Source organism: Danio aesculapii, chromosome 2, assembly GCF_903798145.1.
Source record: "Danio aesculapii chromosome 2, fDanAes4.1, whole genome shotgun sequence".
In the NCBI taxonomy this organism is placed as follows: Eukaryota; Metazoa; Chordata; class Actinopteri; order Cypriniformes; family Danionidae; genus Danio; species Danio aesculapii.
Window position 1 is genome coordinate 59,915,136 of NC_079436.1, and position 12,500 is coordinate 59,927,635.

Here is a 12,500-nt window from a genome sequence, read left to right on the forward strand (position 1 = left end):
GGAGTACACGGTGTCCATTTCTCCTGAAACACTGCTTGATCTGAGCACAGTACACGTCTCCACTGTGTGATGCTCCATCCCAGATGCCGCTGAGCCCAGAGAAGTGGACAGCACTTCTGGACACTGTTAACATAGGGCTTCCTCTTGCCACAGTACAGTTTTGACTGGCGTTTGTGGATGTAACTCTGTATTGTGGTACTTGTCAAAGGTTTACCGCAGTAGTCATGAGCCCATGTGCTGATCTGGCTTATAGATGAATGAGGATTCTTGATGCAGCGCCCCCTGAGGGGTCGGAGGTCACGGTTGTTCAGCTTAGGCTTGCGCTCTTGTCCTTTACGCACTGAAACTCCTCCAGATTCTTCAATCTGTAATGATGTTCTGCACTGTTGAAGCTGAAATATCCACATGTCTTCCTCTCTTTCTCTGAGGAACATTGTGCTTACACAGTTCAGTCATTTCCTCTCGTATCTGTGGTCAAACTGGCGATCCTCGGCCCATCTCTGCTCCTGAAGCACTAGACCTGTACTGATGACCAGATCATCATCACACTCACCTGTAGACATCACCTGTGTCACATCATTATTCAGCAGTTCACCTGATCACTGCCCTAACCTGCTCCTGTTTCTGGAGTGTGCTGCAGCTCTGAATAACAGGGGAGGATGGAGATTTACAGATGAACTGAAGCTGAGCAGACACAACATCACACATTGTGTGTTCATTTCGCCAGAGTCCATCTGGAAATCACTGCTGTCATTTGTTATTTGTGTTGTCCACACTGTCCTGTCTTCCTCTGATATGGAGATGTATTAATATATTGATATCTGACCTTGTGCAGAGAGAAGGTGCGCACACAGAAGGTGGCCAGCTCCATAGTGTCCAGCAGACTGACCTGGACCGCCCCGAAGGAGTCTGTGCCGCGACTGGGCCAGTACTGATCACACTTCACCTGCAGGACAGAGGAGATCATCAGTGTGTGTGTGTGTGTGTGTGTGTGTGTGTGTGTGTGTGTGTGTGTGTGCCCCAGCTTGACCAGTTCTGGTTTTAACAATTATAATGCATTATTAAAATCTAAAGTTGTGTTTATATCTGGGACAAGTTACCAACTAATGATGAATGAGTGAATGTTCATTAATCCACATGAATAATTCAATAGCCCAGAGTGCTTTAATACTCTTATACCACTACACTAATACTGTGCATTCTCCTCCACTAATCCTCCATCAGCTGCAGGTGATCACTGCGCTCATCCTCTGCTGTCCAGCACCGCTGCTGGATCCACTGCTGAGATGTTGTGTGTGTCAGGATATATCAGGAGGATATAACTCTGATCATTCAGTGGAGTGATCTGGAGCTGTAATGTGCTCTAAACCTGCCGGAACTACTTTAGCTGTGCCTTTATCTGACAATAACAAACAAGTGACAATAACAAACAAGTTCAGCAGACCTGCAGTATTCATTTGCATCACAAAACATACAGACCTGTTGAACTTATACAAGTAATTTATCTGCAGTAACACACACACACACACACACACACACACACACACACACACACACACACACACACACACCCGTGATTTCTCCTCCAGTCGGGTCATCATCACCACAGACGCCGCCCGCTGCTCCCACACCATCCTCCAGAAGTCTGCGAAGGTCTCGGGCAGCGGCCCCTGTGTGGCGATGTAGGCGTTCTGCTTCCTGTAGCCGTCGATGTAGTTAGCATTGATGTAGTCACTACCCATAATGCCTAGAGGGGGAGAGAGAGCAGAGGAGGTCAGCCTCGGCTCCAGCGCACACACACAGACTTGCGCACACACACACACACACACACACACACACACACACAGAAACATTTGCACATACACACAGAAATGCACGCACACATACATACACACGCACACACTCAGAAACACACACATGCTCTGCGCTTACCGTCAACTGGAGCCAAAATCACGCGAGTGTGATCGTACGCGATCACGTTAGCATAGCGGTTCTTCTGCTTGTTCACTTCCAGGTTAGAGTGTTCCCACGTGAACTGCTGCCCGGGGTCAATTGACTGAAACACACACACACACACACACACACACACACACACGTGCGCACACAGTTCTTTATAAACCATTGATTATAATGGATCAGATACTGTTACAGTAACCGGTGTCTCTATCTGAATGAGCTCTTTCAGTAGCTTATCATTTCATTCTTCAGTAGTTTTGTTAGTTCCACTTTAGTTTTCAGTAGTTTGGCTCTTGTAGTTGTAGTTTAGTTCTTCGGCTGTTTATTGATTCGTTCATTTTCTTTTCGGCTTAGTCCCTTTATTAATATGGGGTCTCCACAGCGGAAGGAACCACCAACTTATCCAGCATATGTTTTATGCAGCGGATCCTCTTCCTCTGGTTAGGTGTTTTTTCTTCCGGCTCACCGGAGTGTTTCTGACAGCATTAACACCACACAGGCAGGATGAATACAGTAGTGTGTGTGTGTGTGTGTGTGTGTGTGTTGAAGGTTGCTCTCTCTCTCTGCATCACACACACCTCATACTCCTGTGACAGATGCAGGTTGTCGTTGGCCTTCAGGCGCTCCATGTGTTCGGGCAGCTCAGACACGGGGATGGGCGGGTGACTCATCATTCCTGCAAGGTCAAAGGTCACGGTCACACACACATCACTGACACCTCATGTGTGTGTGTGTGTGTGTGCGCGCAAGCATATATTTCTGTGTGTGTATAAGTGTTTGTGTCTGAACACATGTCTGTGTGTCTGAGTGTGTGTGCAAGGGTCATTGTGTCTGTGTCCATGTGAGTGTGTGTGTATCTGTTTGCATCTGTCTGTGCATCCCTGTTTCTGAGTGAGTGTGTGTGATTTTTTTAAGTGTTTCTGTGTGTGTGTGTGTCTCTGTAAGTGTGTGTATGTTCGTGCCTGGAGTCTGGAAGTTGATGCGCCTCATCTCCACAGGGTCAGTGGGGTGGTGCGCCATCATCTCTGCGTTATTCAGCAAACACTTCGTGCCCGGCTCAGAGTCTTTGCGCTTGCTGAAGAGTCAAATCACACACACACACACACACACACACACATTATTAACCAGAATGAATAATAATCCTCCAACAGCACACACACACTAAGGAACACACATCAGAAATGTCACTGAAAGGAGACGCAGAAGTGATCAGGATAGCTTTATTCTCATGTTAAACACAGACATGATGATGAGGGAGAGCGTAGGTGTGTGATGATTAAGCAGAACAGCAGTGTGTGTGTGTGTGTGTGTGTGTAAGAGCTTTATATCAGGGATCAGATCTCACTCACCCATCAGGTTTGCTGGAGTCCCATCAGGTGCCACACACACACACACACACACACAGAGAGAGAGAGAGAGAGAGAGAGAGAGATTAGTACACACGTCTGCATCTGGACTCCTGCAGATCACACACCACAACACCAGACTGGAGTATAAAGATGAGACTGAGGCCCGTTGACAGTCTGAACTGAAGGAGAGGAGGCGGGACTCGACTCTAAGCTCTTCATATTGAGGAAAAGGCCCAATCAGAGAGGAGAACGTCTGCAGCCACGCCTCCGTCTTCAATGTCTCCGCCTCCTCCCTCCACACAGCAGCAGCAGCGGTGAACACCAACACGGCCTCTTCAGCGGCTCCAGAACGCTCCGGTATCAGCGCTGGAACACTCCGGGGTAGTGTGAGCAGACGGAGGAACCACAGCAGGACTCTTTACAGCTAACACACATCAGCATACACAAGTGTTGAGTAGCTCCAGCAGTGTGTGTGTGTGTGTGGCGGATCAGTGTGTGATGGAGCTCATCTGTCATGAACTCATGATGAATATCTGAGCTGATCTGAGCACTGCAGCAGGCGTGTGGATATTAATATCTGCTCCTCCATCATCTGCACTGGAATAGCAGCTCCTGCATATTTAATCACTCATTATTCTCTTCATTTCCGTCCTCACACACACACACACACACACACACACACACACACACACACACACACACACACACACACACACACACACACACACATTCATGGTGACCACCGCCTCCTGCTCATCCCCCAAGTAACCAGCACTGGCTACAGCAGGACTCTGGGTTTGCTCTCAGTTATTCATATACAGCCTTATGAGGATAGGTACTTTAGACATGTGTGTGTGTGTGTGTTTTATGAGGGTATGTGTGTGTCTGCATGTGTCTGTTCATGTGATTGTTTGTGTATATGTATATGTGTGTGTGTATGTGTGCGCGCATGTGTGTTTTTTATGAGGGTATGTGTGTGTGTGTGTCTGTTCATGTGAGTGTTTGTGTATGTGTGTGTGTGTGTGTGTGTGTGTGTGTTTTTATGAGGGTGTGTGTGTCTGTTCATGTGAGTGTTTGTGTATATGTGTGTGTGTGTGTGTGTGTGTGTTTTTATGAGGGTGTGTGTGTCTGCATGTGTCTGTTCATGTGAGTGTTTGTGTATATGTGTGTGTGTGCGTGTTTTTATGAGGGTGTGTGTGTCTGCATGTGTCTGTTCATGTGAGTGTTTGTGTATATGTGTGTGTGTGCGTGTGTGTGTGTCTGTTCATGCGAGTGTTTGTGTATATGTGTGTGCGTGTGTGTGTTTTTATGAGGGTGTGTGTGTCTGCATTTGTCTGTTCATGTGAGTGTTTGTGTATATGTGTGTGTGTGTGTGTGTGTCTGTTCATGTGAGTGTTTGTGTATATGTGTGTGTGTGCGTGTGTGTGTGTGTACGTGTGCGTGTGTTTTTATGAGGGTGTGTGTGTCTGTTCATGTGAGTGTTTGTGTATATGTGTGTGTGTGCGTGTGTGTGTATGCATGTGTCATGTGTCTGTGTTTGTGAGCATATATGTGTATATTTGTGTGTGTGTGCATGTGTGTGTGTGTGTATGGATTTGTATTAATGTCTGTCTGTGTGTGTAAATGTGTGTGAGTGTGTTTGTGAGTTTGTGTATGTATAGGTGTGTTTGTGTATGAGTGTGTATCTGTGTGTGTATATGTTCGTGTGAGTGTTTGTGTATATGTGTGCATGTATTTGTATGTGTTTGTGTGTGTGTGTGTGTATGTGTACATGTGAGTGTGTATGTGTGTGTGAATGTTTTGTGCATGTGTGTGTGTGTGCTTGTGTGTGTGCTGTTAGGACGCACTTCTTGTAGAGCAGGATGGCGATGACGATGCAGATGATGAAGACGACCGCCAGCACGGGTCCCACCACCCAGATCAGGCCGTCACCGGCGTCCAGCGGCTGCGGGTCCGAGTCTGGAGCGATCACCGGGTCTGTGTACGGGCTGGCCACAAACATCTTCTGAACACACAAACACAGCACAGTTACACACACACACAAACGCACACGCAAACGCGCACGCACACACACACACACACACACACACTCAGCTGGCTCCTCTTACCCCAGTGGTGGAGTTGAGCTCTGCCAGGATGAAGAACATATACTCCTGTCCCGCCTCCAGCGCCCGGTTCTTGAAGCCGTCGTAGTCGATCTGGTCCCCCAGGGTGAAGAAGGCGGGCAGGGTGGCAGGTGTGAAGCGGGCAGTGATGTATGCCCGCCGCAGGTCCACCTGACGCTGGCGCGGGTCTCGCTGCTTCTGACTGATGTCCTTCAGCAGCTGAAACACACACACACACACACACACATCACAGTGGCACACACACTCTCCAGCACTACCTGCTATGGTGAACTGAGTGGTTGCTAGGCGGGTGAGTGGTTGCTAGGGTGGTTGCTAGATTGTTTTGAGTGGTTACTACAATATCCTGAGTGGTTGCTAGGGTATTATGTGGTTGCTAGGGTGTTTTGAGTGGTTTCTATGGTGTCCTGAGTGGTTGCTAGGGTTACTTACTACAATGTCCTGAGTGGTTGCTAGATGGTTGAATGGATGCTAGGGTTTTAGAGTGGTGGCTTGGGTGTTTTAGAGTGGTTTCTATGGTGTTCAGAGTGGTTGCTAGGGTGTTCTGAGTCGTTGCTAGGGTGTTCTGAGTGGTTGCTACAATGTCCTGAGTGGTTGCTAGGTGGTTGAGTGGTTACTAGTGTGTTAGGGTGGTTGCTAGAGTGTTTTGAGTGGTTTCTATGGTGTCCAGAGTGATTGCTAGGGTGTTCAGAGTGGTTGCTAGGGTGTAAGTGTGGTTTCTATGGTGTCCAGAGTGGTTGCTAGGGTGTTCTGAATTGTTGCTACAATGTCCTGAGTGGTTGCTAGGTGGTTCTAAGTATTTGCAAGGGTTTTCTAAGTGGTTGCTAGGGTGTTTTGAGTGTTCCCTAAGTGGTTCTGAGTGTTTACAAGGGTGTTTTGGTTTTTGCTAGGGCATTCTTAGTGGTTGCTATGGTGTTCTGAAAGCTTAATTTGGTGTTCTGAGTGGTTGCTAGATGATTCTGAGGTTACTAGGCTGTTCTGAGTAGTTTCTAGGATATTCTTAGTGGCTGCTGTGGTGTTCTGGTAGGTTTCTAGGATATTCTTCATAGTTGCTAAGGTTTCTGAGTGGTTGCTAGAATGTTCTGAGTAGTCTCTAAGATATTCTTAGTGGTTGCTATGGTGTTTCGAGTGGTTGCTATGGTGATGGAGTGATTAACAGGGTGTTCTGGTAGGTTTCTAGGATACTCTTAATGGTTGCTAGGGTTTCTGAGTGGTTGCTAGTATGTTCTGAGTAGTCTCTAAGGCATTCTAAGTGGTTGCTATGATATTTCAAGTGGTTGCTAGGGTGTTCTGAGTGGTTACTAGGGTGTTCCGAGTAGTTTCTAGGATATTCTTAGTAGTTGCTGTGGTGTTATGAGAGGATATTCTTAATGGTTGCCGGGGTTTCTGAGTGGTTGCTAGATTGTTCGGAGTAGTTTCTAAGATATTCTTAGCTGTTGCTATGGTATTAAAAGTGGTTACTAGAGTGTTGTGAGTGGTTACTAGGGTGTTCTAAGTAGTTTCTAGAATATTTTTAGTAGTTGTTATGGTGTTCTGGGAGGTTGCTATGGTGATCTGGGTGATTGATGGGGTTTTGAGTGATATCTAGGATATTAATGGTTGCTAGGGTTTCTGAGTAGTTGCTAGATTGTTCTTAGTAGTCTCTAAGATATTCTTAATGGTTGCTATGGTGTTCAGAGTGGTTGCTAGGGTGTTCTGAGAGGTTACTAGGATATTCTTAGTAGTTGCTATGGTGTTCTGGGAGGTTTATAGGATATTCTCAATGGTTGCTAGGGTTTCTGGGTGGTTGCTAGATTGTTCTGAGTAGTCTCTGAGATATTCTTGTGGTTGCTATGGTGTTCCAATTGGTTGCTAGGGTGTTCTTAGTGGTTGCTATGGTGTTCTGGGAGGTTGCTATGGTGTTCCGAATGGTTGCTAGGCTGTTCTGAGTGGTTGACAGGATGTTCTGGGTGGTTTCTAGGATATTCGTAATGGTTGCAAGGGTTTCTGAGTGGTTGCTAGGGTATTCTGAGTGTTTTTTATGATATTCTTAGTGGTTGCTAGGGTTTCTGGGTGATTGCTATGATGTTCGGAGTAGTTGCTAGGATGTGCTCTTCCTGCCATTTAATATACAGACATTTCTATACTCTATCAGACGTCACTGTTCAGAGGCAGCAGCTCTGCATTAGTGCTCACGTGTGTGTGTGTGTGTGTGTGTGTGTGTGTGTGTGTTATATATATCTATGACTCCAGTGCTGTGCAGGCCAGGGTGAGTGCTGCTGCTGTGGAGTTTTACCTCCTCCAGGTCCATCTCATCAGGGCTCTTCAGGTGTCGCATATATCCTTTGGCTCTCTTCAGAGGAACCACCACCACATAAATGTTCCTGCAGATGTTCACACACACACATACACTCTGATCAACACTCGTCTACAGGACAGCTCCTGATTCAGTGTGAGAGCTTTATAGGAGTCTGCTTTAGAGTCCTCATCAGTTAGAATCCATCATCTCTCTCCTCCTCAGACGATCAGCATCCCGGAGCTGCGGTCCCCATCAAGCATGACGGACAGACGAAGTGTGTTCAGAGCGTGATGTGTGTGTGTGTGTGTGTGTGTGTGTGCAGTTACTGCAGCTGTGTGTGTGTGTGTGTGTCAGTCAGGATCTGGAATGATCTTCCTCCTGAGCTCAGCAGAGTCTGCAGGAGCAGCTAGAAGCACAGAGTGACTGCAGCTCTGAATTATTCACAGCAGAGGAGCAGCGGTGTGTGTGTGTGTGTGTGTGTGTGTGCACGCCATGCATGATTCATATGTCCTCTCAATGTACTGTAAATTTGTGTGAGTGAGCATGCAGAGTGTGTGTGTGTGTGTGTGTGTGAATATATATCATGCATCATTCATATATCCTCTCTGTGTACTGTAAATGGGTGAGAGTGAGCCACGTTTGCGTGTGTGTGTGTGTATGAGAAAGTGTGTTTCTATAAATGTTAGACTGTCTCTCTCTCTCTCTGTGTGTGTTTCTGTACCTGATGTTGCTCTTGCTGTCCAGAGAGGGCAGTATGATGGTGAGGGTGGTCTCGGTCTCGCGGGTGTGGTCCAGCTCGGGCCGGCGGATCAGGATTCGTGGAGATGTTTTGGCGTGTATGCGGTGTCTGAGGCCGCTCATGTTCCCTGAAGACTCGCGCGTGATCTTGAAGTCGTAGCTGGTGTCCGGCTCCAGGTTCGGGATCACAGCCTTCCTCAGCCGCGCGTCCACCACCATCGTCTTCTTGTTGTACTCCACCTGTGGAGAAATGGAGCTTTACTAACAAATAAAACAATACAAACTTCACAAAAAGAAGAAAAACTAAAACTAAACAGCAAACTGAGATCAAATAATAATGAGCGAATAAAACATCTGATTTTAGAATGAAGCAGCACTCATACTGTGCTGGAAAATCTGAGCTGCTGCTGTTTAAACACCAGTAGATGGCGCCAAACACATCAGTTCAACATCTCTTCTATTTAGACTGTTTTCTTCACGTTCTAGTAAGGCATGTTTGACTACATATCTTTAATGAGAGGACTCTGCATTCTTCAAAAGGTTTATTTTTATTATTATTTACTATTGTTTTTAAGAGAAGAGTTGATGCAGCAGTGCAGACTTTGCTCTGGTCGACACTGGATGTGTTCTGCTGAAACGAATGAACATGAAACAAACTAAACAGAAATGTGCAGCGAATTTAATTAAGATTGCATTAGAGCACACGCAGCGATCCTGAACTACTGCTGAGTTAGAATAAGACAAACGTGTTTTATTAGAGTAAATCTGACTTGTACTGTGCATTCATATGCCACTCCCACATCTAACTGAGACCCGCCTTCATGTTTAAATTCCACACCCTTATCTAACTAAGACCCGCCTTCATGTTTAAATTCCACACCCATATCTAACTAAGACACGCCTTCCTGTTTAAATTCCACACCCATATCTAACTAAGACCCGCCTTCATGTTTAAATTCCACACCCATATCTAACTAAGACCCGCCTTCGTGTTTAAATTCCACATCCATATCTAACTAAGACCCGCCTTCATGTTTAAATTCCACACCCATATCTAACTAAGACCCGCCTTCGTGTTTAAATTCCTCACCCATATCTAACTAAGACCCGCCTTCGTGTTTAAATTCCACATCCATATCTAACTAAGACCCGCCTTCATGTTTAAATTCCACACCCATATCTAACTAAGACCCGCCTTCGTGTTTAAATTCCTCACCCATATCTAACTAAGACCCGCCTCCGTGTTTAAATTCCACACCCATATCTAACTAAGACCCGCCTCCGTGTTTAAATTCCACACCCATATCTAACTGAGACCCGCCTTTGTGTTTAAATTCCACACCCATATCTAACTGAGACCCGCCTTTGTGTTTAAATTCCACACCCATATCTAATTAAGACCCGCCTTCATGTTTAAATTCCACACCCATATCTAACTAAGACCTGCCTTCATGTTTAAATTCCACACCCATATCTAACTAAGACCCGCCTTCATGTTTAAATTCCACACCCATATCTAACTAAGACCCGCCTTCATGTTTAAATTCCACACCCTTATCTAACTAAGACCCGCCTTCATGTTTAAATTCCACACCCATATCTAACTAAGACACGCCTTCCTGTTTAAATTCCACACCCATATCTAACTAAGACCCGCCTTCATGTTTAAATTCCACATCCATATCTAACTAAGACCCGCCTTCGTGTTTAAATTCCACACCCATATCTAACTAAGACCCGCCTTCGTGTTTAAATTCCACATCCATATCTAACTAAGACCCGCCTTCATGTTTAAATTCCACACCCATATCTAACTAAGACCCGCCTTCGTGTTTAAATTCCTCACCCATATCTAACTAAGACCCGCCTTCGTGTTTAAATTCCACATCCATATCTAACTAAGACCCGCCTTCATGTTTAAATTCCACACCCATATCTAACTAAGACCCGCCTTCGTGTTTAAATTCCTCACCCATATCTAACTAAGACCCGCCTCCGTGTTTAAATTCCACATCCATATCTAACTAAGACCCGCCTTCATGTTTAAATTCCACACCCATATCTAACTTAGACCCGCCTTCATATTTAAATTCCACACCCATATCTAACTGAGACCCGCCTTCATGTTTAAATTCCACACCCATATCTAACTAAGACCTGCCTTCATGTTTAAATTCCACACCCATATCTAACTAAGACCCGCCTTCATGTTTAAATTCCACACCCATATCTGATTAAGACCCGCCTTCATGTTTAAATTCCACACCCATATCTAACTAAGACTTACTTCATGTTTAAATTCCACACCCATATCTGACTAAGACCCGCCTTCATGTTTAAATTCCACACCCATATCTGACTAAGACCCGCCTTCATGTTTAAATTCCACACCCATATCTGACTAAGACCCGCCTTCATGTTAAATTCCACACCCATATCTAACTAAGACCCGCCTTCATGTTTAAATTCCACACCCATATCTGATTAAGACCCGCCTTCATGTTTAAATTCCACACCCATATCTAACTAAGACCTGCCTTCATGTTTACTGTCATGCCCACATCTCACTCAGACCCGCCTTCTTGTTTAAATGCCACACCCACATATCACTTTGACCCACCTTCATGTTTGATTGCCATGCCCACATCTCACTCAGACCCGCCTTCTTGTTTAAATGCCACACCCACATATCACTTTGACCCGCCTTCATGTTTGATTGCCATGCCCACATCTCACTCAGACCCACCTGCATGTTTGAATGACACACCCAAATCTCACTCAGATCCACCTTCAAGTTTAAAATGACACACCCACATATCATGATGAAATGCCACACCCTCATCTCACTCAGATCCACCTTTATGTTTGACTGCCACACCCCTATTCCTCACTTTGACCCGCCTGTGTTTGACTGCCACGCCCACACCTCACTCAGACCCACCTTCATGTTTGACTGCCACGCCCACATCTCACTCAGACCCCCTTGCATGTTTGACTGCCACGCCCACATCTCACTCAGACCCGCCAGCATGTTTGACTGCCACGCCCACATCTCACTCAGACATGCCTGCATGTTTAAATGACACACCCACATCTTACTCAGCCCCACCTGCATGTTTAAATGCCATGCCCACATCTCACTCAGACCCGCCAGCATGTTTGACTGCCATGCCCACATCTCACTCAGACCCGCCTTCAGGTCAGAATGCCACGCCCACATATTACTCAGACCTGCCTTCAGGTCAGGATGCCACGCCCACATTTTACTCAGACCCGCCTTCGGGTCAGAATGCCACACCCACATATTAATCATACCCGCGTTCAGGTCAGAATGCCACACCCACATCTTACTCAGACCTGCCTTCAGGTCAGGATGCCACACCCACATTTTACTCAGACCCGTGTTCAGGTCAGAATGCCACACCCACATATTACCCAGACCTGCTTTCAGGTCAGGATGCCACACCCACATCTTACTCAGACCCGCTTTCAGGTCAGAATGCCACGCCCAGATTTTGTTGAAGAGGGAGTGGCATTATTATTTGATTTGAATATTACATGACTAAGTAATGATGAGCAGCAATAAACCAGAATAAATCTGCTATATTCCATAGACAATCCACACAAATCAACACAGATCAGAAGAATTTTCACAGACTTGCTGAGTGTGTGTGTGTGTGTGCGTGTGTGTGTGTGTGACTCACAGTGAAAGGGTAGGGGGCGCTGCTCTCCGGAAACTCCCACGTCAGCAACACACTCGTCTTAGTGGCCAAATTCACTGAGAAATTCCTCGGCACGTCTGTCCAAAAACACACACATGGCAAAACATGAGACTCAGAGAGACACACACACACAGAGTCTCAGGTGAGCCACGCTGTGAGGACGTGTGTGTCCGCCGGGGCTGTGCAGGGGATTGTGGGGGATGTAGAAGGTGAGTGTATGGCGTCAGGACGGACACATATGTGGCGCTCCGGTGAGAGCTGGCCCACATTCAGCTGCTAATGAAGGAGAGAAGGAACACACACACACACACACACTACACTGATCTCTGTGCCA

General features: G+C 46.2%; 1 protein-coding gene across 1 annotated transcript in view; it reads right to left on the reverse strand.

The window, feature by feature from the left end:
- ptprsb (protein tyrosine phosphatase receptor type Sb) overlaps positions 1-12,500 on the reverse strand; it is a 97,003-nt gene that overhangs the window by 8,396 nt on the left and 76,107 nt on the right. The window contains exons 12-22 of the mRNA XM_056446913.1: positions 12,149-12,243; positions 8,428-8,684; positions 7,704-7,791; positions 5,414-5,629; positions 5,153-5,310; positions 3,306-3,317; positions 2,919-3,031; positions 2,535-2,632; positions 1,933-2,056; positions 1,572-1,747; positions 827-946 (exon numbers count right to left, since the gene is read on the reverse strand). Of these exons, the coding sequence (XP_056302888.1) occupies positions 827-946; positions 1,572-1,747; positions 1,933-2,056; positions 2,535-2,632; positions 2,919-3,031; positions 3,306-3,317; positions 5,153-5,310; positions 5,414-5,629; positions 7,704-7,791; positions 8,428-8,684; positions 12,149-12,243 (1,457 nt within the window). The remainder of the gene's footprint in view (positions 1-826; positions 947-1,571; positions 1,748-1,932; positions 2,057-2,534; positions 2,633-2,918; positions 3,032-3,305; positions 3,318-5,152; positions 5,311-5,413; positions 5,630-7,703; positions 7,792-8,427; positions 8,685-12,148; positions 12,244-12,500) is intronic.